We start from the raw sequence: 24,029 nt of genomic DNA, 5'->3' as shown, positions 1-24,029 counted from the left end.
TCTTTTTTTCTTTATTTATACCTGAAGATTGAGAGTAGTACAATAGTTTTTGAATGAGTGAATTTTGAATGGAATAATAATGAGCACACTCTTACCACAAAACTGTGACATTCCTTTCTTTGTGACAATAGAGTGGGTGTTTTGACATTGGGAGGCCTTGAATGACAGCATTGTCTGGGCTAGTTCAGTGTGATGCTTGTAACTGGGGACTGAAAATCTAAGGCAGATCAGTGTGCTTTGAAATTGTGAAGTGAAAAACAGACCTCAACAAGGATGAAAGCTGGATCTCACTTGAATCTAGATCATTCAGAAACATAATTCAAACAATGCTGCTTCTTGAAAGGAGGCTAACAAAACTACAGGGAAAAGCTCTTAAAATAACTTGAATTGCTACTCTCCACTGCCCCTCAGACTAAGTTCTTATTGGATCATACTGGTTGACCAAAGTTTTGTCTTTTAAGATATTAATGATACAATTAAGAACCAGTATTTTTCTATAGTCACAAAGCAGTATGCCTTAATTTTCAACTTCTGGTTATTTATAATATATAGAATAGCAAATGTCTGGCTGTTTTTCCATATAAAATAGATTTACTGTGATGGTTCTTTCTTCTTTAACATACCACATCCTGCATCCATTCCCCCACGGTTCTCTCTCCCTTATGTTTGATATAACATTTTTTAATGAAGCCATTTCTGATAAATACATTGATTAATTCATATAAATCAAAGTTACATACAAAGTGGAGTATCACTACTAAGTGATACCTTTATGTTTTTATCATCAGTCCTTAAATTTGGCCCATCATGGAGACTTTAATTTGTGTATGTGAAAATAGTATCTCTGATGATAGCATTTTCTACAGAATTAGAATACTAACTTAAGTACAAGTCAAGAGACCTCTTACATCTGTGAAGTTGTGAAATTCTCAAATTTGCCTGTAAAAAGCTTTAGGTGTATGTTTGCATGCTCGTTATGCACATGCACACCTGCTTATATTTCTTTCTGGTGTAAGGGTCCCATGGTTTCTTTTCTTCTTTTTTCTTTTCAATGAGTTAAGAAAATGGTTTTAGGGAAAATAATGAGGTTAGTCTCGTCCCTTAACTAGTGAAATATAATATAAACAAGAAAACTGGGAAGAGTTAATTAGAAGTACCCCAAGTTTATATTATGTATATGCATAACACCTCATCAGCTACAATAAAGCATTATGCAAAAAGGTTATAACTCAGAACTGAATAAAGATTTTAACATCATCTTACCTGAACTTATAATTTAATACATAAAGGAACAAAGCCCAGAAATACTTTTAATTTATGCAAGGTCACACATGACTCTGGTAGCTTTATTTAATTTTATTTATTTTATTATTTAATTATTTCTTGTAGAAGTGCATGAAATTTTCCCATGTACTTTTCAGTAATAATTATTTTATTTTGATCACAGATTAATTTACATAAAATAAGCAAACAAATAAAAGTAAAAGTAGCTAGATAAAAAAGAAACTAATATTTTTTTTCTTATTTTTTGTTTTTCTATGTAATCAAATAATACCCACTTTCCTGCCACAAAGACAATTTGAGCAATGATTGATTCCACTTTGTAGGGGCTATTTTATGAAATAGAGCATATAAATCAAGAATAAGTCATTTACTTTTTAAAAATACTAACACAAAGGGAATCTGCATGATATCCTTAAAAGTTGTATAAAATAACTTTCAAAATATAATTTCACATTTTAATTCAATTAATGAAATTACAAAGTGCCCAAGAAGAAACAGTTTGTTGAAAGTCAAGAGCCCTTTCATCATTTTTTTCTCAAATCATAAATTGAAGAGCTGACATCTTGATTTATCTCACTGTACTCTTTTAATAGCCAACAAGTTTGCTATTAAATTTTAATCAACCTGCCTATTAAATTTCATTGAAATGGTTTGGAGATACTTCAGTTTCTTTTAATAGCTAATTCATTCACTGGGAATTTATTAATATAGATTTCAATGACACATTTTCTCCAAAGTACAGACTGGGTTATTGTTAGTTCAGTACAAAATGAAATATTCTGAATGCAGAGAACTTGCATCTATTGTAATATATAAATTCAGAGCTTTTGAGATGGGAGCCCTAGAAACTACCTATCCCATTCCTCCTATTTTGTACTAAATGGTTTTATATATGTCTTCACATTAGGACACATAACTTTTTCTACAATTAATACTTAGAAGTTGAACTGCTGGGTCATACATTGTGCACATTTTCAATTTAAAACATTTTGCTAAAATGCTGTCAAATGTGTTTGTACATTCACATCAATTCACATTCCCTCAAGCAGCATATATTTCTCAAATTCTTTCTGGGAGTTAGTTTTGTCAAACTGACATTTTTTGCCAATCAGATAGAGTATAAAATGGTATCTCTTATCACTGCTATATGTTGCATTTCCCATTACTAGAGCAATGGGGTAATTTTTCATGTGTTCATTGTCCATAGGGTTTCTTTTTTTGTGAGTTGCCTGTTCTTTTACCCACATTTATCCTGGGATTTTGAATTTTATGATTCAATTTTTAGACATTCTTTATATTATCCAGGGACTAACATCTTGTTTGTTAAATACACTGTTTATATCTTCTTCCTTTGTGTTATCTGTTATGGATATATGGTTTGAGATAATCCTATTTGTCTTTTCCTCAAAGTTTGTGATATTAATTATTTTGTTAAAAAAACTTCTTCTCTAAACTATATTTTCTTCTAAAGATTTTTAAGTGTTTTTCTCTTTTTTGCATTAGCTACCCCCCACCCCCACCCTATGACATGCAACACAATTCATTTTGCAAACAAAGCAACTGATTCCGGGATATTCAGAGATGTTTTTCTTATCATCAGCAGAAAGAAATGTTGCTTAGATATGGTAGATTTTCTGACTTGTTAAGCCACAGTGGTAGTATTATAACTCAGAAATCCTGGTGAAACTGCTTTACAACAGAGGAAGTGGTTGCTCTACAGAAATGATAATCCTGTATTAATTAGTCATTCATTTCTAAATCTCATCCTTTGTGATCAAAGCATGAATTTCTGTGTTCTAATAACTTGTATATTTAAAACTTTTTAGCATAATACTCAATACAAAGAACACTGAGTCTGAAGATACCAGTCTAATTTCTTACAGCTCTAGACAGAGTAGTGGTTAACCACAGTTCTTTTTAGTAATAAAAGATATATAGCAAAAAATATTTATCTTTGTAATTCTCACAGTTGCTACTCAATTCATTTTCTCCAAAATCAGATTCTTGATAATCTGCTAATGGTATGCAGTCAATTCCAGTTATATTTGTTTGCAAATCATACATTGCTCCTGCACTTTTGCCAAATAAAACTAACTTCAGAAAAAATGACGTGTAACTGTATAATAATATAAGATCTATTACCAAAGTAAAAAAATCTGTTTTTTAGTAATACTCACTGTCCAATATAGGTATGCTTTTTATTATGTAAATTATATAAGCTTGCATGCAGAAGGCCTGTCCTGACTAAAATCAGAACTATAAAATGGAATCTATAAATAAAAAAAGCATGTCTGAAGAAACAGACATGAATTAAAACAAGGTATCCATGAAAAAGAGATTTTTAAATGTTATTCAGAGAAGGCTTCTTTTATCATATGATCATTATCAGCTCTGTTCTTCTTAGACTCAAGCTGATTCAGGAAGCATATTGTTTCTATTTTTCTAAATCAAGACTGACTTTCTTTTTTCAATCTCTGTATCCCTTCAAATATTTCTTAATCTGCCAATACTTTCCTGGGGCTGTGAACTACCTTCTCCAAATGTATGTGTAACTTGTTTTGAGGCATCCATATTCCTTATAATGATAAATTATGGAAGCTTATTTTGAAGCTCAGAAGAGACTCTATCACATAAATGCTTTCTGTTAAATGACATTTTATACACACACACACACACACACACACACACATGGCCAAGTTACATAAAGTTAAGCCTTCTTACACAATTTAACAAGAGCCATTTTAATTGAATATAGGAGAAATATTGATAATGACAATTAAGGTACCCTTTATATGTATTTGGCCAAACATATGCCTCCTCCTTTCACATTTTAAAATTTTCATGTAATTGAATTAAGTCCTATGTAATTGAAAAATAGTTGATAAATTTAATATGACATTTCTTAGGAAAAATAAACAATGATTGTTTGTTGTTGAATATATTATAGTACATTTATGCCATCACAAGCTTTATGTTTATCTTCTAGTAGGAACATTTTTCCAGATGAGAGAAATATTTCAGGTTTTGTTTTTAAATTTGAATTATATATCATAGATTTTTTTAAAAACCAGAATTAAAATGAAAGAAATAAGTTTTAATTGATAATATGATCACTAAAATTACTACTCAAATTTTCTACTTATTTTAGACATTACTGTATTGTGCTGATAGAGAATGACATATCTTCAAGAACTGTTAAATTCAAAAATACAAAGATCTAGGGCTGGGGCTGTAGCTCAGTGGCAGAGCACTTGCTTAGCAGGCGTGACACAGTGGGTTTGATCCTCAGCATCACATAAAAATAAACAAATAAAATAAAGGCATGCTGTCCATCTACAAATACAAAACAAACAAAACCCAAGGCTTTAGGAAAAGTTTTATCTTTGTTTCTGTTACTAAGTAGTTTATAGGCAGAAACTATTTTCCTGAATTTTAGCACAATATTTTGACCTGACCAAAATGTAGATTCTTTTACTAAAACATAAATAATTAAATATTTAAGAAAAAAATGATTCTACCAATAAAGTATTTTTAAAGCTTCCAGAAAATAAAAGTAATTATAAAATTATTTTTATGACCTAAGTCCTAAAATTGGGTCTAATAAAAGTAATTCAACATATTCAATATCCAATACTTCATAGCGTAACATAATTTTACAAGCTTTTCTTTTACTGCACAGGTAGGGAGAATCTACTATAAAGAATGGTATTGTAACAAAATATAATGGCAATGAATAATACATGAAAAAACTTTAGAAATAAAAATATGACAATCTCACTGTTAAGTATACCTATTTTCCAAAGTAGCTGACAAAATTAAAGGTCATTTTGAAACACAACCTTGAAAAAAGTCTTTAGTATAATATTTAGCAACTTCATGAAAAACTGCCATCATATGAAAAGAATGATATATTGTTATTGTGATTATGACTTTGTGGTCAGAAAGACCTTGCTTCTAATCTAGATTTCTGCCTTATGAGCTAACTTGATCTTGAGCAAGTTAGTTAATTTACCTACCAATAAAGCCAGTTATTTCATGGATGTAAGATAAAAGATAATGAATACAGAACCATGCTTAATATACAAATTCTAGTTATATGGAATAAAGGAGGAATACTGAATTTATTTGGAACTACCCAGAGGCATATTGTGTTCTTTACAGAAAAGCACATAGCAATTTCTATGTTGCAGTCTTCACATTTAACTCTAAGAAAAATAATTTTTTGAAAAATAATTTCTCGCTAATTATATTATAAATAGTACTATTTCAAAGCTAATTGGAAATGTTTTACAGCACATATATTTAGAATTTATCAAAGCTTGTTTGATTTAAAATAGAGCTAAAAGGGCAGGGATTGTAGCTCAATGGTAGAGTGCTCACCTAGCATGTGTGTGAGGCACTGTGTTCAATCTTCAGCACCACATAAAAATAACTAAATAAATAAAGTTATTGTGTCCATCTAACCCTAAAGAAAAACATTTTAAAAATACATAAAATAGAGCTAAGAAATATACATATAAGACAACAAGCAAATGAATTTTTTAAAATGAGGATTCTACATAGATAAAGAACTCTCTTTGTGAAGGGATCTAAGAAAGCTTTAATAAATACTGTAACAACTATAACAAATACAAACCAAGCTAATTACTATGTAGAAACAAGATTATTTGAAGGAGTCATTTCAAAGAGACAAAGTAGAAAGCAAAGCATAAGAAGAACCCGGTAAGTTAAGTGTTTAAAGGTTTTTTTCTTTGTAAGTGACTGACAACAATTAGTAGCAAGGACCTTTGTTTCTGATTCACTAGTAATCAATATCAGATATGATTATTTTGCCACTATCTGGAGAGTTCATTCTGAACATTATTTGGTCTCATTGGGTTAGGAATCAGAATTTAATAGTATTATTTAATTATCTATTTAATTCAGCATCTCACTTTTAAAATCTGTACCTATGTTGCATTTGGTTATTTTTTTTTCTTTTTTTTAATATTTATTTTTTAGTTTTCGGTGGACACAACATCTTTGTTTGTATGTGGTGCTGAGGATCGAACCTGGTCCGCACGCATGCCAGGCGAGCACGCTACGGCTTGAGCCACATCCCCAGCCCCAATGCATCTGGTTATTAACCTGGTTTTCCTAACAAATTTTTTATCATATTGAACCTTTTCTGACTATATTTTTATTGATGACATGTTTGTTCAAAGAAATTAACATAGCATTCCTGTACACATCCAGAAATGCAAAGAACAAAAAATTTCAGACATAAATATAATGGTGAATCTCAAAAGAAAACTTTATTTATGCTATAGGTTACCTATATTGTGTTAACATCATCATGTTTGTTGATAAAGAAAAAGTAGTTTGTCATATGAGATCCTTTGATTTGTTAGACTCTGCAAGTACTATTGATATATTATTGACTAGTTTTTCAAATTTCACAAATAGATGTCAGATTATTTGAGTAGCTGGTTAATATTTACAACCAGTGATTTTATAATCCTTTAGAACAGCAATGTTCTGGGGCAGTATGGTATGTTTATGCTTTTAAGCCAATTATATTTATTGACATAAATAAAGTATAGTGAATGATTATCAGTGTTTTGCCCTAGTAGCTTTAATTTATATAAACTGTTAAGTTCTCAAACACCACTTACAGTTTTTCATTTTCATTTCTCTTTAAAAATATAAAAGCAAATTAGGTTTAGAAGCTTGAATATTAATGAGTAGCAGGTGATTTATTGTGTAATATCTTCTGCTTCAGTGACCAAGAAAAGACAATACAGGCTCAGAGAAGGCATGAGTTAAAAACAGGTCTAGTCATATCCCAGTTCTGCTACATAACTTGTTATTTAGCAGGACTGTCTGAATTGAACTGGTGTTATCTAAGTTTTGGAGGGATAGGATAGTATTTGGAATAAAAGAGAAGACGGGGTTTGTTAAGTCATCATCTAAGGAATAAAAAAAAGAAATATATTATCTTTATTTCTTTGACACTAGAGTAGGGTTGCAAATCAAAAGAGGAAAGTACAAATAGGCAGATGTAATTTGCATTTAATTTCTAATTGAGAAGAGACAATTCAGTTTTATTAGCTTTCTTCTTTGTTAGCCTCAAGGGCAGCACCGTCTTAGGTGAATTATTATTTGTTTTACTTGGCACTCAGGTAACCTCCTCATTTCTCCCACCTATTGCTGGAAAATAAAAAGGAAAGGAAACTTTTAGTAGTAAATGATGAATTTTAATATCTGATTATTTGAGAGCCCTGTCAAGGAAAAGTTTTCATTTATTAGAAAATATAATAATATGATATCTCTGAATAAAGTAGTAATAATAATAGTGCTTATTATGTTCTTGATGCCATTGTAAACAATTTACATATATTAACTTATATATTCCTCTCAAGGACCTTCTGAAGTGGGAACCATTTATATCGCTATTGCAGAAGCCCTGAGAAGTTAAGCAATTTGGAAACTGTCACTGGATTAGAACTCAATGTCTGTTTATAAAACTACTAGGTGAAACTATAATGAGTAAGTCAGCTACTTGCAAATGTATATTTGATGGCAGAGTTTTCCCGCTTTGTTAAAACAATGCCCCAAACCAATAAGGTAGCCTTTCAATGGGTAGTTCTGATACAAACTAAATGAGAGCCAAAATTTACCCTTTAAAAAAACAAAAATCTATGAAAATATATGCATCATCAGAGGTCATCATAATTTTACTGACTACAAATTCAGTGAAAATGTTGTGCAGATTAATACAACTCTGAACACTTAAAAGAAAATCATCTGTATTTATAAATAAGTGCTAAATATCTATAGATCAGTCTTCTGAACCATAACACTTAAATATGGCTTAAATAAATATAGTCTTACTGGTCCAACTCTCCATTACTAAAAATTTATATCACATTAATTCATGTGGCAGGTTGACAAAATAGAGGTTGGAAGTTTAGAGGGAAATAAAACCCCATGATTCTAGGCAAAATTTATTTATTCCAGAAGTGACTTTTTCACTAATTATATCACTTAGAAGGAACACAACTTTGCAGTAACTCATAACTGGGATGAGCATTAAAGTAACTTTTGATAACTCACATAAAAATACCCCATTGGCAGCAGTTTCTTAAACTTGATTGGAAAAAAATTCTGCTCTCAATCTCAATAATTAAAAAGAAAATGGTAAATGCCATTATAATATTTGTGATGTCCAATAACATCTAATTTCAGAAGATATTCTGATTTTTATATAGATCTAAGGAAGGCAAAAATGAAGATGTTTGTATGTACTGCTAGACAAATTTCTCAGCAAAGGTTAATTTTTGGATCAAACTCAACTTTTAAAAGAGGCATTGTGAATCTAAACGGTTTAAGATGAGGTTTGTGTAGCAGAGATTATGATCAGGAGAGATGGGTAGAAAGAGTACTCTAAGTCCTTCTCACCACTACCAGGATGTTGGAGCTAGTAGAGATTTTAATTAGATTTTTAATAGCCCTGGAGGAGTTGGGGGTTGAATATTGACTAAATCTTCAAGGCATGTATAAAATAATAAATACTTAAATAAATGAATGAATAAAACCTCCTTTACACCTACAAGCTTGTAAAAACTTGGTATAGCTTAAAATTAACCATGAGACTCTGTATTCAACCATGACCTTATAGCTCTTCTAAAGTCCCTTCTACTCCATAAGTAATGTGAGTGATATTTAATTGTTATAGCACTGGCTTCAAGGAATTCTGGATTTGCCTGAGTGTATGACATCATACCAAACAACTTGCAGAGACAAAATATTTTAAAAGGTTTAGGAAACAGTTGGGGAAATATCCTCATAAAAACACATATTCAGTACAGATTGAATAGAAGGTTTTAAAAAGATGAGTGTGACCAAACAATGAATTCTCAAAAGAATATAAAAGAATTAGTACACTCATTGAAAATTATCAGTAAATCCTCCAAGGTTTCACATGATTCTAATAAATAAAACCCCAATAGTAATCATTTTTATTATATTGGGAATCTAGAAAGGTAATCTGATATATATGGTGGAATGATGCATTTCAAGAACAGAGTATAAAAGATAGTTTAAAAATAAAAAAACAGAAGTTGTTCTACATTGAATGGTAGATTCTTTGCTCTTAATGGATCCTAAAGATGGTAGCTGCTGATTCTTACTTGGAATAACAGATGAGAAGACATACAAAATTTAAAATAATACTCTTTTAAAATGTATTGGCCAATGGTGTAAATAAGTAAGAAAACCTAAATTAAAAATAAGAAAAACAATGTTAGGCAATAGCTGTAATTTCCAAGAGTCAGCACTATTTTAAAGAAAAAAATAAGAGATATTATATTTCTAACTTAGAAAGAACAAAAATGGAGTTTTATTTTTTAAAAAAATTGCTAACTGTAACTAAGAATGAATGGGAAGTTAGAATATATGAGGATGCAAAGATGAGGTATCTAAGATCTTTTTTAAATAATAGAGAATATAATCTTTTGAATAAACACAAGTGAATAATTATGTTGCTGAGGTGACTGAAGTGTTTATCTGGAAAGATGAATCTTGGATGCCACCTACCTAAATATGATACACACGCCTGAATGCAGGGAAGATAGGGCCCTGGGGAATAAGACAAGATTAAAGAAGGAGGTTAAAGGCTATCTTCAGAGACATAATATGAAGAAATAAAATTTTAAAGTACTTTAATCAACTAAGGTAAAAATTGAGATGAAAATATAACCAGGAGTTTCTGGACCTGGAGTGGGGCTAGGAAATTAATTCAGGGAATGAAGATCACTATGATCTCTGGCACCATTAAAGTCACTAAGTGAAAGGAAGAGTACATATCATGATGAAAAAGATCACTGCTTGGACACACTTCAAATCATGCATTCAATTTAACCTCCTCCCCAAAGTCTTCGTCAACATAACTTCTTCAAAGTCACAGAAATTTTATATCCTGCATTTAATAGCTTTAAGAACTATCTTTTAAAATTACTGACCTTAGTTTACAGACCTAGACATATTATCAGTCCATATGAAATGTTATTATTTTCTTTCAATTCATTTCAAATTGACTCAGTCATACACATATTATTATATTCCCGGTAGGTGACATTATTGAGAAGAAATTGAAGTAAGGAGTTAATCAATAACATTACAAAATGTGCTTGAGTTTGAAGTTCATAAAAATGGTCCACTTAAAAAAAAGGTTTTAACTAACTTTATATACATTTTAGTAATAATACTGGACAAAATAATAATTTTACATATTATATCCATCCTTACAATAAGTAAAGAAACAGTATATTGTTACAGTCATCTCATCCCTTCTTTAAACAATAGCAACTATTCCATGGATGCTGTGATTAACAGATGCAAAATATACCTTATGACAAATCCTATTGATAAGGATAATTTTCTTTCTAGGAAAACTAACTGTGATTTGAAAAGTAAATTAAAAAAATAGAGTACTCACATTTCGATAAATTTCACAAACTACAGAATAAAACTAAATCAAAAAGAGAAGATTATCTATATAAAAAAACTTGAGATTGTCTAAATGTATATCATCCAGTAAATTCCAACAAAGAAAAGAAGAAGGTAGTTGTTTTGAAAAAAAAAAAAGGTAGCTGTTTTAATATATTTTTCTCTATTTGAAGGAATTTTCCCTCTCACTATTCTTACTTAACTTAATGTAGATAATTTAAAATCACAACTAGATTATAGTTACTACAACCTTGCACCCAACAGCATATGAAACTCAATGAGATATATTAAAGTGTGAATCCCTATATCAAATTCAGTTTGAACACTACTTGTCCTAATCTCTGTCTATAAATAAGATGCAAATTACTTGAGTAAAAGAAATTAAGAGTACTGGCATATAAATCTTTCTTAATCATAAGCAATAAATATTTCATTATTTGTGTAACAAAAAGCAGGCAGAAACAGGTTAAAAACAGATTAATAATTCTAGTTTAGGGGTAAGAAAAAATAACAATGTTGACCTTAAAAATAACTAAGTTCATACAAATACCACATTCTACCAATAAACTATATTCTTAATAGTTTCCAGCACTGATTGCACAAATGTTGTATCTAGCCATTTTTATTTCAGTGAAATTATTTCTAATATTTCTGTCACTCAGTGTGAAAAAGAGAAAGAAAGAGAACCCATCACAAATAAAATAGTACATCAAGAGAACTTCATTTCAAAAATATAAATGATGTTGATGTCCAGAGAGCATTTTAACCAGAAGTACATAAACACACATAAAAAAAAAATCATGATTTACATAAAAGTAGCTTTCTTAGACCTTAAAATGTTCAATATTATCTGAATAAGTCTTTTAGGTATAAGGATTACATGTGATTTTCTCCTCACAAGTACACAGGTTTCCTTAAGTATGTATTAGACAGTATATTTTTACTTCCACAAGGACTATGAAATTGCTTTATACCTGGGACAATGTGGAATTCTATGATGCTTAGCAGACTATATACCACATAATTGCCCATTTCAACTGCTTTCAATGAGGCCTGACAGCTCACCAGTTTATAACAGTGGCAGATAACTGGAAAAAGAAGTTTCTCGTTATCTAACTTCCATTTGGAAAAAATTTCCTGAAAATTCAGGATTTAAAAAACAGGCATATGAATAATGGAACACACTGCTACAATCAACCAGGTTTTACACTATTCCTACCAAAGGGAATGAGGTTTAGAACTTGCAAATAAAGCAATGCATTTGAAAACTTTTTAAAGTAATCCGAGGAGTAATAAATATAAAAAAACATTTCTAATTACCTCTGTTGAGTGATGCCGAACTGTTTATATCTCCAGTAATAAATGACGACTCTGACTGTTTTCGGACCGTATCATTCCACATTCTACGAATTCGGCTCTGAATGGAGAAAAGGAAGAAAACAAACAAACTCATGAGGCTGTGAGTTTTCACATAAATCATTCTCTCACAGTTATATGAGACCTTTGTTTCTAGCATCTAGAAAATAAATGATGTCTACCTGCTTATAGCATAGTCACATGAGAATATCACAAATAAAATTAATGACACTACCTGGCTGTGAAAAAGGAATAAATGTAAAGCACTATACCAATTCATATATTTTAGGTTATATAGAATACTATACACAGAATTAGAAAATTTAAAATTTTAGTTTCCAAAGTAAAACAAATTATTTTCATTTCAACTTTTTTTTTTTTTAAATCAAGGATTGAACCCAGAAGCACTTACCCACTGAGCCACATTCCCAGCACTTTCGATTTTTTTTTATTTTGAGACAGGGTCTTACTAAGTTATTTAGGGCCTTGCTAAATTGAAACGGGCCTTGAACTTTCCTCCTGCCTCAACCTCCCAATTCACTGGAATTACAGGTATGTGCCACCACATTGGGCGCAATATAACTTTCACTGGGATGTGAATGCTTAAATATGTATTAAGTTGTCAGATTATTAACAAAAGTTTAGTTTAAAAATTCAGTCTTGCAAGAATGACACTGGTAAGAACAAAATATTATTAAAATTCTATTGAGTTTACATTTTCCATAACTACTCTAAGAAAACCTATGCAATTTTAGAGATTACATACTATCCTGCCTTTTCTTTTGAAGGAGATAAAGGTATCAATTCATCTCTATTCAATGCTTCAGAGTAGGAAGTTTTATAAATAACTAAAATTTCTTCCATTATTATTTAATTATTTCCATCATTATTATCTCAAATTCAAATTTACATGTCAGATAATTTCTGACAATATTGTAATATTACATTTTGAAGAAATTTTTTTTTTCTGTTTTGCCATCTTATTGAATTAGGGATCAAAAACTTTGGAGGAAGAAACAAAATATTTCAGAAGGTTTTTCCAAGAATGAAATAGTTTGTAAGTAACATTGCTACAAATAAGGTTGAAATCAACTCAGAAATGGGTTATGTTCCATGTTTTAACTTCATAAACAGTAACAGTAGTTAATCTTAGAATATTATAGTTGTTTTTATAAATCTTGAAATGTATTCAGAAGTATTTAGAAATACTGTTGAATATCTAATCACATTTCCACTGTGTCACTGATGACACACACATACACACAGACACACAAAACAAAATATACCAAAACTCATTAAAAAATGACAAATCTTAAGAGATTTCTTCAGTGAAAGAAATCCCTAAAGATATGGATAATATCATTTTACCAGAAATATTAACAAAGGAATACTAAAAAAAATATTTTTTGGAGGGGGAAAAACTACTACTATAAGTCAAGAAAACTATAGAACAAAATTTAGGAAGCTTCTGTAGGGCCATATACAGATCAGTTAGGAAGAGGTTAAATAAAGAAGAAAAAATTCTGTTCCTTAAATTGGATATTGAGTTCACAGTTCTTCATTATCTTAATATGCTTCACAATTTCACACGTTAAATACGTTATTTTTTTAAAAAAATATTATGTAAAAGTAAATACACCTAAAAAGTCAACAAAATAAATGAAGGATAAATGACAGAACAATTAGAGGTATACAAAAGAGGGAAGAAAAAATCTTTCAGTCCACAGTTTAAAAAAAATCTGTACTTATTTCTGTGCGCTTACATTTGCATTCTTTGGGAAATGATCATCATTTATAAGTGATTAGTACCAGGAAGGAAGGAAGGATAGAGCACCAACATATGGAGTCAATTTTCAATTCCTTAGTTTTGCCAATCATGTCATTCTAGTATCTAGATAGCTATCACATGATCTTGATTACCTGTGCATGATACCCTGTCTCTTCCTTGTCTAAATCATCCCATTGACTTTCCAAAGCAATCCAAACAAAATCTAAATCCATTTACTCCTACAAATACTATAGGGATCTATCTCCTCCCTTTTCCTCTGACTTCTGCAATTGTCTCTCTAATGTGACTACATTCTTCTCTTAAAGAATGTCTTTACTTTGCCTAATAGGATTCCTTCTGTTCCTGAATTTTTAAGTTTCCCCTGTCTTAAAGGCTTTCCAATAGCTGTTTTCTCATCTGAAATTGCTTTCACCTGAAATTCCTTTCTTCCTCTCATTTAGAATATTGTCATTCAGCACTGGCATAATTATTACATCCAAAGACAGTCTTTGAAAGCCCAAGTAGTCCCTTGAATACTTTCCATCACAGTATGTTGCTTCTATACCAGTTTTCACTATCTGATAAATTCTCCTACTACTACGATCAAAGCTAGTGATTATAGGGAGGTTATCCCCTGAAAAGACTAGCTGGTATTATATAGGAAGTTCTCAATATTTCTAAATAAAAATGTGAAATACATAAGGATTTTTATTTTAGAAGTTCTGTGATATAAAAAAGCATCCATGCTCCCCAATTTTTTGCCTTAATATCAGTGAATACATTAGCCTTTGCTTATGGAAAATCACAATTAATGAGAAACATATTTTATTAGTTTTATCTAACTCAATGACAGAATCTAAGTGACTATCATTTTATAGAGGCCTATACTGGCATATTGATCAGAATCAGTATCCTAAGTATAAGAAAATAATGTAAGTTTTTCCCCCAGGAATATAATTATGATGTTACAAACTATAATGGTGAAGAAATAAATGATATAATTTTAAAATGTATACAGTTTATGAATATAAATATATATAAAATATATAAATATATATGATGTTATATTCTGTAATTGCACTAATGAATGGTAGCAGCTACCATATATTGAGCACCTACAATCTAAGCATTCTGTATACATTAACTCAATCATTCTAACTGAAGAAATTAGTATTATTATCATTACTTTACAAATGAAATACTTTCAGTCAATGAGATTAAAACTTGTTCTGTCATAGCTGGCACATGGTAAGGCTAGGATTCAAACAAAAGTGAACCCACCCGTAAAGTTTATCAATATTTTATTAAGCTTCACTGCTTTATCTCCTAAACTAGAAGTATTACTAAATATTGTATAATTCTGTTGTAACTTAATAACTGAAACTGCCAAATATTCTTTCAGTAATGACTTTTGTCTACAAAATGACTATAGCAAGTGAGTTCAATGAATGCTTTTTGCCTATTAACATAATCAGGTGGACAATATGCAAAATCTCAGTAATTTCAATTTAAAAGTTGTCAAAATATTATCACAAAAAGGAGAGGTGGGGAGAGGGATGACAAGTTTGAAATAAAGGCCTTGATTACACAAAGGAGCTTTTGCTGGAAGCATGCTCTGGAGTTCCCACCATTCTTAGGCAAATTGGCAAATTAAGAAGTTTTAGGCTTAGAAAACTCTGCCCACTTGAAGAGTATATCTGGTTCCCCTAATATGCAACTGTGCAACCTCAGTAAAATATAGAAGTGACAAACCAAATGCAGATTTTAATACCTATTTGTTATATTTAGTAATAATTTTCATTATTTGTGGTTGATAAGTTATTTAAAATAATCTTATATGTTTGACAATTAAATATGAGTTACTAAAACTTTAGTTGGAAGTGTATTATATTGACATTAGATACATGATTTCATTTATAGATAAAGGAGAACTTCATTAAATTTCAGAAAAGTGTTTATGGAAACAATGTTTATTATCATTGAATTATGAGAGTTGTTCCAGGGCTAATCATTTTGAAAAATAATTAGATTTATAGGTTGAGGTAAGAGTCAAGAAAAATTAATCTGAGATTTATAACTTTATCAACTTAATCAAGCCTTACTCAGAATTCAACTGATGACACTAAAAACAGTGGGTTTTTTCCCTACTGAGACAAGCAGTCACAAAACGATTAGTCTGATTATCTGAATTCAAACTTGCTCATACCCACACAATCCTGTCTTTTATAACTGGCTCATTTTAGCATCAAAGATGCTGAAATTTCTATGTAACTATCTTTGGGATGAAATTGTAGCCTGGTAAAAATGGCCAACAGTTTACCTAAGGGTTTACAATTTCCCTGATAAGGGACTCTATATAGTTATGTTCGGTGCTGAGCTGATGGAAACAGACCAGTTATTTTGATGATGTGTCCTAAGTTCTCCACTCCTGAGGTTTTCCTCAACTTGTCAGCACAAAAATATGGTAGGAATTATAATAGTTTTTTTACTTAAACATATAATTTTATATGTAAATTATTTCAGTATGTGATAAAGAATTATTTTATCTGCTAGAGAACTAATAATAAGGTCACAAATTATATATATATATATATATACACACACATACGCACACACACAGAGAATATTTTGAGTTATGGATCAAATAGGAAATTCATTTCTTCACCTATGACACTCATTCAACTAGAAAAAAATTTGAGGAAATTATTTGTTACATAACCTTAGACCTTGAATTTCATTACAATTTTGCTTCCTTCAGTTTCTGTCAATTTCATTTTCATGCCAATCACATGAAAACAACATCACATTTGATGTGATCAATATTTGGGATAGGAAAGAACAGCGATAACAGACTACACATAAGGAATATTAAATTTCAGAGGACAAACATCATTTACCTGTGAGCCTGTAGAGTAGCGTCCAGGAGTTCTAGAACCAGAAGTTTTCCCTGAGCCAATGGAACTCTCTGTACTTTTGCCACTACAACAATGTGTTCGCAGGCATTTCCCATACTCTTTTCGTACCTAGCCAATTAAATATTAACTTCTATTAGCAAGTTATTGATTGCAAATGGGAAGTAGGGTATAAAAAATATGTGAGTTTTGGTTTTTGATAACAATTATTTCCTTTTCCTACAAATACAGAATAAACTGTCCAGCACATATTTTGTAACATAAAATAATTATATTCACACTGTTGAACTTGGAATTTGGCATAACCAGTGACTTTGCAAATACACAATCATTTCCAATCATACCTTAGTGGTAGTATATCTTAGTTCAAAGACATTATTTTTAGCTTATAAATTTGATGTAAGGTAGCCTGTTGTGAAGAAGTGTTGTAGCTAGTGTTCTTTAGGCAGAAATCGACTGAGAAAGAGTGGGATGAAGGAATGAGGAGATGCAGAGAGAGAAAAAGATAAGAGAGATTATTTAAAGACAGAAAAATAGAATGCATCAGGCTAAGCATTTGTTTTAAATCTATATTCTTTGACTTTTTAAAATCTTAAAACAGGTCAAATTTTCAAAGTCAGAATAAAAAATGGCAAATATTTTAAATTTATGTCCACAAAATAGTTATATTTGAAAATTACTGAGAAATACAACTGTTTTTCTTTATAGTACTGCAGATTAAATTCTTAATATATGTTGTGATATAAAATAAGAAAATAAGAGATGAATATTTTTAACTAACATTTTCAAGCAGAGAATAAATCAATAATTTGGGAGAAACTTTCATTGTCGTGTTTAAAATTTGTATTAGTTCCTATTTAATTGGACAAAATATACAAAAATAAACAGGAATTTTCCTAAATAATACCTCTGTTATCAATAACAACAAAAAAGGGACATCTTATCCTGTTGGTTATACACATTCATACTTCACAAAGCAAAAACAGAGTGTGAATGGTATGTTAACACCTCCATTCAAATGATTCTTATTCAATGTTTGCAAAGTTCACTCTGTCAAAGATATAGCAGAATCAAAGACAGATCATTCAGATTTGTCTCAAGAATTCACATTTATCAAATGTTATTACTTTTAAGAATAATGATGGAGCCAGGCAGGCAGCTGACAGCCTGGTGGTGCACTCCTGTAATCCCAGTGGCTCAGGATTTTGAGAAAGGAGAATGGCAAGTTCAAAGCCAGCCTCAGAAACAGTGAGGCGCTAAGCAATTCAGTGAGATCCTGTCTCTAAATAAAATACAAAATAGGGCTGAGGATGTGCCACTGTGTTCGAGTGCCCCTGAGTTGAATCCTTGGTGCCAAAAAAAAAAGAATGGAGACATGAGAGGTGAATCAAAGCAAGCATCATGTGGATTGGCTGCTGGCTGCTGGGGGCAGGAGCAAAGGATGGCTTCTTAGTAGAGAAGATTAAGGAGAAAATCTTCAAAGATAGGTTGGGATTAGCCTATTTAGATGGTGAAGTTGAAAAAAAAAAGGGTAAGAGAGGGGAGAAAACAGTATTCTGGATGGAGAGAACACTGCAAGTGAAACAGAGTTATGAGGTCCCAGCTTTTCTCCACTCTGGAATTTTAAAATTACATTTCATAACATATTTAATATTCCAATGATATGTTTTGCAATCAAATTTCTTTGATGTTACAGTTATCAATAATTAGAAATACAGATAATTTTACTGAGTATTTACAAGTTAATCCATATTTTATTAAAAAATAAGTGAGTGTGAACCTATTTGTGTGTGCTTATAAGACATGTATGTTGGAAGGATGGAATGAAGAAACTTCTGATTTTTAATATTTTTTTTTTGCATGCAATCATGCAAAGTATTTTCCTCAAAAGAACTCTGGAAATAATTACTATTGCCATTTACAGAGAAGGATACTGGAATGGTTAAACAATGAAATTGCAAAGCTTAAGTGATGTTCTTCCTGTGAAAAGGTCCAAATCTTAGGTGCTCATGATCAGAAAGTTCTAAGATGCCACATTTCTAACATTAATATATGACCAACATGGGCATTGTATGTTATTATCATTAATCTACTAAATTATCTCTTTATCAGAAAAGAATGATACAGATAACTTTCTCAATTAGAACTTGGGAAGGCTTAGCGTAGTCTCTCAACAAAGGTAAGCATTATTGACTACAGTCAGGTGATTTTTGTACTGAATTTATGAAGCATCTCCAAGAACCTGACCACTGATCAAATTCTTTGTCTCTCTTTCTACCTTGTTTTTCCTAATGTATTCAGAAAATGGTATTTTTCTTTCTAGATGAATGTTTTTTAGTGAAGTGATTTAAACCTAAACAAATACTTTAATACAAAGAAAAAAAAGGGGTGGGGGTAGAAAAGACAGGAGAACCAACCATTCCTTTTCTTCTAAAAAAAGCAATAATGGATAAGCCATGAAATTCATCATGGGCTACTTGCATTTTCTAACAAAGGCTGAATGTTCTCAACTGATTTTATAAACAATCAGCAAATCAGGAGATCTGGTGATGCCAAGTCCCACAGTGGCTACATTACTAACTGAATCATTATACTGACTTCATTTTGCTGTGCTGTGATTTGAAATGGGAAGCATATGTCTTGAAAAAAAACAAAAGAAAGAAAAGAAAGAAACATAACATGGACTGTGTCCATGAAACGTTTTTCTTTAGATTATAATTTAAAAAACCCTCTTTGATTGTGCAATCATTTGCATACTCTAATCTATATCACATGATACTGCATCTTAATTACTCCAATCAGATAATGATATCTTCTTTCAATGTGATGTTGTTCTAGAATACAGAAGACAGGAAAGGAGAATGTACTTTATGATTGGAATATTTCTTCCATACTCAAATCAGAAACAAAATAATCTTGGAAGCTGTGAGAGAATATCAAATATCTGAGACCATAACAAAAGCAAAAGTGACTACTTTTAATGGAATACATGGAAATCCAGGTGACACAACCAGGCATACTGAGGAAAAGACTGACAAATAACTCCATAAGACCAAAAAGCTCAAAAATAGAATATTTCCTTTTCTTCCAACTCCAAATATATGAGCAACTATATTAACAAGGGCATATTAGTGAAATTCAATCAGATGAATAAAAAAAAAGAAGTGTGTCACATTAGATTGGGTAGAGAGAAGTGATGGGAGGAGAGGCAAGAGGAAGGGGGAAAGGGAAGGACAGCAGAATAAAATAGACACTAGTATTGCTGTATGTATATACATGACTGTATGACCATTGTGATTCTGCAACCTGTACACTCAGAGTAATGAGAAATTATACCCCATTTGATTCAAATGCATGATATGTCAAGACCATTGTACTGTCATGTGTAACTAATAAAAAAAAAAGAAAGAAAGAAAACCCCCTAAGACTATTTCTGTATCCACAAAGAACAGTACTTGATTTTTTTTTCAGTAAGGTATGAAGCAAACAATAATTTCATGTTTTTTTTTCTTTTCTGATATTGGGCCATCTTTTTGAAACCAATAAAAATACCAGAAAATTTAAAAATTCAAAATATAGGATAGATAAAACAATATACTTCTTACTTGTTATTATAGATAATAAAATTTCTTAAGCAGAGCCCAGCAAATTCATGAAAGAACAGGTAGTCAATACTATGGTTTACTGTCCCCAACTCCTCCACCAAATTAATTTGTTGAAAACTAGTTCCCAGACTCTAGAATCATATGGTAAAAGAAGTGCTTGTTCTGTGGTACTCAGTTATAGCAACAGAAAATGGACTAAGATGGTCTATATTTTAGGTTTTGTGAGGCAAGAGATAAAACTAATGATATTTTGAATGTACCTATTTTAAAATGTAAATAAAAATATTTAAAAATGCAATGACAGTTCTGGGTTTACTAACTAAACATATAAAAGGAAGTTGCATGAATTTGGCCCATGAAGCATAATTCCATGAATTCTGCTCTAATGAATAAAAGAATTGAACTTGATGATTATATACATATATATTTAAAATTAGACTTGTGTAAAATACTTTAAATATACTAAAAACTCTAGGTTTGTTTCAGATCCTTAGGTACAAAATTCTACCTGAATGTCAAATGCAATTCTAATTAATAACTAGTGAGGACTTTAGATAAGAAAGAGAGAAGCAATAATTAGAAAAAACTACAATAAGTATTAACTAATAAAAATAAAAATTAATTTAGATATACATATAAAAAGATTTTCTGTTGCATAGCAATTTCTATGTTAACTTTAAAATTTAAAATTTGTTAGTTCAAATTTTCTGCTAATCTATAAAATAAAGATGACAGTAAATACAATTCACTATACTTCTACATGGCATGACCAGTTACCATGTTTCATCATTTCCATATTTTTATGTACAAAAGTCAACTTTTCCCTTAATTCCCTGATTTCACTTTCCATTTTCAGTTAAGGGTTCTACAATCTGAATCTAGGTAACTTCCCCAAATACTTAGTCTCTGACTTCCCTAATAACTTTTACAATGCTAACCACTATTTCTTTACTTTTTCTCCTGTCTTTAACTCACTGTGATGTCTTGCTACTTATTATTCTCCTCTGAAACCTCTTTCTTTCCATCTGTATTCTTACCATCTATATGCCTCCTGCTCTTTAAACTCACCAACCATAGAAGATTGCTAGCTTTTGACCATACCCAGTCCCTCTTCTTTTTGGGTAAAAAAGCTAAACTGTGTTTCCCATCTGCCTTGCAACTTAGTTGGTGCCATTGGTAGAATCCGATCTGATGCACAGGGAGTAGAAGTAGTATGAGCCACTACCAGATGTTCTCTGTAAGATCCTCTCTCTTTCACAGATTGCCTTCTGGATGTCAACAACCAAGAAGACCACAAAATCATATATTGAGGCTGGTACTCCGTTAATTGGGCAATAAATAAAAAATAAAAATTCAATGAGTTGAGATACTGTAATTTGGCAGCAGGGGGAAAGTGGTAGTGGTGGTGGTAAATCATCATTTGGTGGAGTTCATCCAATGTAATATAACCTGCTTTCCAGGGTGAATTCTAATTCATTATGTTAAAATTTATGCCTTCTAATACAATATTCTTTTACTTTCTGTAGTCTCTACTTGGGACCTGATATATTACTACTTTTCTGTATTATGTGACCAAGTCAACTAATTTTACGTCCAAATCTTCACCTAACATTGAAATATAATAACATTTTGTTTTATTTTTTTTTTCCATCTTGATTAGTGTACACCCTTTACAACTTGCTTTGAGTCCCATTTTGGATTTTGGTCCTAAGTCAAGAATTCTAGAGATAGGTATCTTTATTTTACTTTTTATTTCCCAAAGCAAAACCATGGGACTTGTTATTTCTTTCTGGTAATTTTTGTTAACATTTTGCCACTTTATTTTCAGAGCCAACTTTTTCAATATTACATAATTATTTTTATCACCTGCATGACTCCCATGAGGAAACCTGGATATGGGGAGGTTAATTAACTTGATCCAAATCATATATCCTTTTAATCAGAGGAAGTAAAATTAAAAGCCAGGCAATTTGGCTGAGGGGTCTACATTTTCAGAGATATAGAGTCACAATTTTTAATAAAGAATCAAAAATCAACCTCGCAATTTAAAATATTCAGCAAAAATATTTTGTTGCTTAAATAAGATTTGAAAGTGAATATATTATGCCACTGACAATATGAAAAATTACAAAGTAGATCAATGTAAAAATTTAAAATTGAATTTTAATCATTTGACTCCTGATTTTTATAAAAGGCACATTTAAAGAAAAGTATGAAATATTACTAAGTATACCATTATTTATTCAAAAGATATAAAACTATAGTATTTTACATAAAATGTCTAGACATCTCATTTTTGAGTGCAAACTAGATTTTAAAAATATGGAATTATACACATATGTATATTTGTTTCCTATGATACCCTACCCTCATTTTAGAAAACATTTACTTCCTAATGCATAAATTCTATCTGACTGCTAATGGATTAAAGACTAAAAGTAAGTCTATAAGAAAATAACTTTGGGCATTGGTCAAATCACATTTTTTTTTTACTTGAACACTCTCACCAACTCTATCATGGTTTTATGTTGTATTTGTTTTATTTTTACTAATATAAAATATGAAGCAATATGTTTACTTACTACAGACTGACATATCAAGAATAATATATTAGATTATGTTAGAGTTGCTTTGCTATCATTTAATGTATGTCATTTATTGTTTAAATAAAAAAGAATTCGAGCTTACCTTCTTCTGTAGGACACAATGGAAAATGAATATAAACATTCCCTGTAGAGAATTGAAAATGGTGAAGAGATACGCCATGATGACTGTGCTTTCATTAATATACATGAGTCCAAAGGCCCAGGTCAATCCTAACAGGCAGAGAAGAGCTATTGCACCTATAACCCATGACCTGCAAAAAGAAAGGAAAATTTAGAATTATCAAATAATTGATCTTTAACACAACCATATCATATCAAAAATACTGACACTGAAAAAAATGTTATGGTAAGTTTTACTGACAGAAAATGTAAGACAGGTGGTATAAGTACTTTGAGATTTTAATGGGGCTACAAGTTATCAAGATTGAGGAAATATATGTGAATGAAAATGTTATGAACACAGAAATTCATTTAAGCAAAAGCAGATTTGTTCCATAAATTATTCATGTATTTGCAGCACATATGCAAATGGTATGGAGATGTAATTATGGTGAATGGCAAGGGGGAGAATTCTGTAAAGTTATATTAGTCTCCACTGGTCTCATTGGCATAACATTTGTTTGATTGAACTCCCTCTGTTATTGCTTCATCTGAAATAATTTTACCCTATTTTTCCAAATTTCCTCTTTTTCCATAAAAACTTTATGTTGACTGACAAAAACATAACTCATATTAGAAGGAGCCAGTTTTCAGAGTACACATATGAACTGAAAAAGACCTTTTCTTTCTTTTTTTTAATTCTATACCTATGCAGAATAAGTGTGCCATATAGTGGATGGGAATAAAACAGTTCCACTCTACTGGAATCACCCTGGCTTTACTTTCACTGAGTCTTTGGATTACTATCTTCTAGGTTATGTTGGACTAAATTTTTTTTTCCAGTAAGATATTTTGCAGTTTTGTTGAAAAGAAGCTTAAAGGCTCAGGGAATCTTCATTTTTGGAAGTGT

The 24,029-nt window shown here is 30.8% G+C and overlaps 1 protein-coding gene across 22 annotated transcripts in view; it reads right to left on the bottom strand.

Annotated features, from left to right (window-relative positions):
* The window catches only part of Adgrl3 (adhesion G protein-coupled receptor L3), a 785,567-nt gene that overhangs the window by 38,952 nt on the left and 722,586 nt on the right, over window positions 1–24,029 (bottom strand). For all 22 annotated transcript variants that reach the window (XM_058571494.1, XM_058571546.1, XM_058571073.1 and 19 more), the window contains 3 exons: window positions 23,103–23,271; window positions 16,795–16,920; window positions 12,094–12,190 (listed from right to left, as the gene is read on the bottom strand). In XM_058571494.1, coding sequence (XP_058427477.1) covers window positions 12,094–12,190; window positions 16,795–16,920; window positions 23,103–23,271 — 392 coding nt within the window. The remainder of the gene's footprint in view (window positions 1–12,093; window positions 12,191–16,794; window positions 16,921–23,102; window positions 23,272–24,029) is intronic.

This window comes from Marmota monax, unplaced genomic scaffold (assembly GCF_021218885.2).
Source record: "Marmota monax isolate L192 unplaced genomic scaffold, Marmota_monax_Labrador192_F-V1.1 WCK01_AAM20220418_F8-fsc00025, whole genome shotgun sequence".
Lineage (NCBI taxonomy): Eukaryota > Metazoa > Chordata > Mammalia > Rodentia > Sciuridae > Marmota > Marmota monax.
This window is presented reverse-complemented; position numbering and strand designations above follow the sequence as displayed.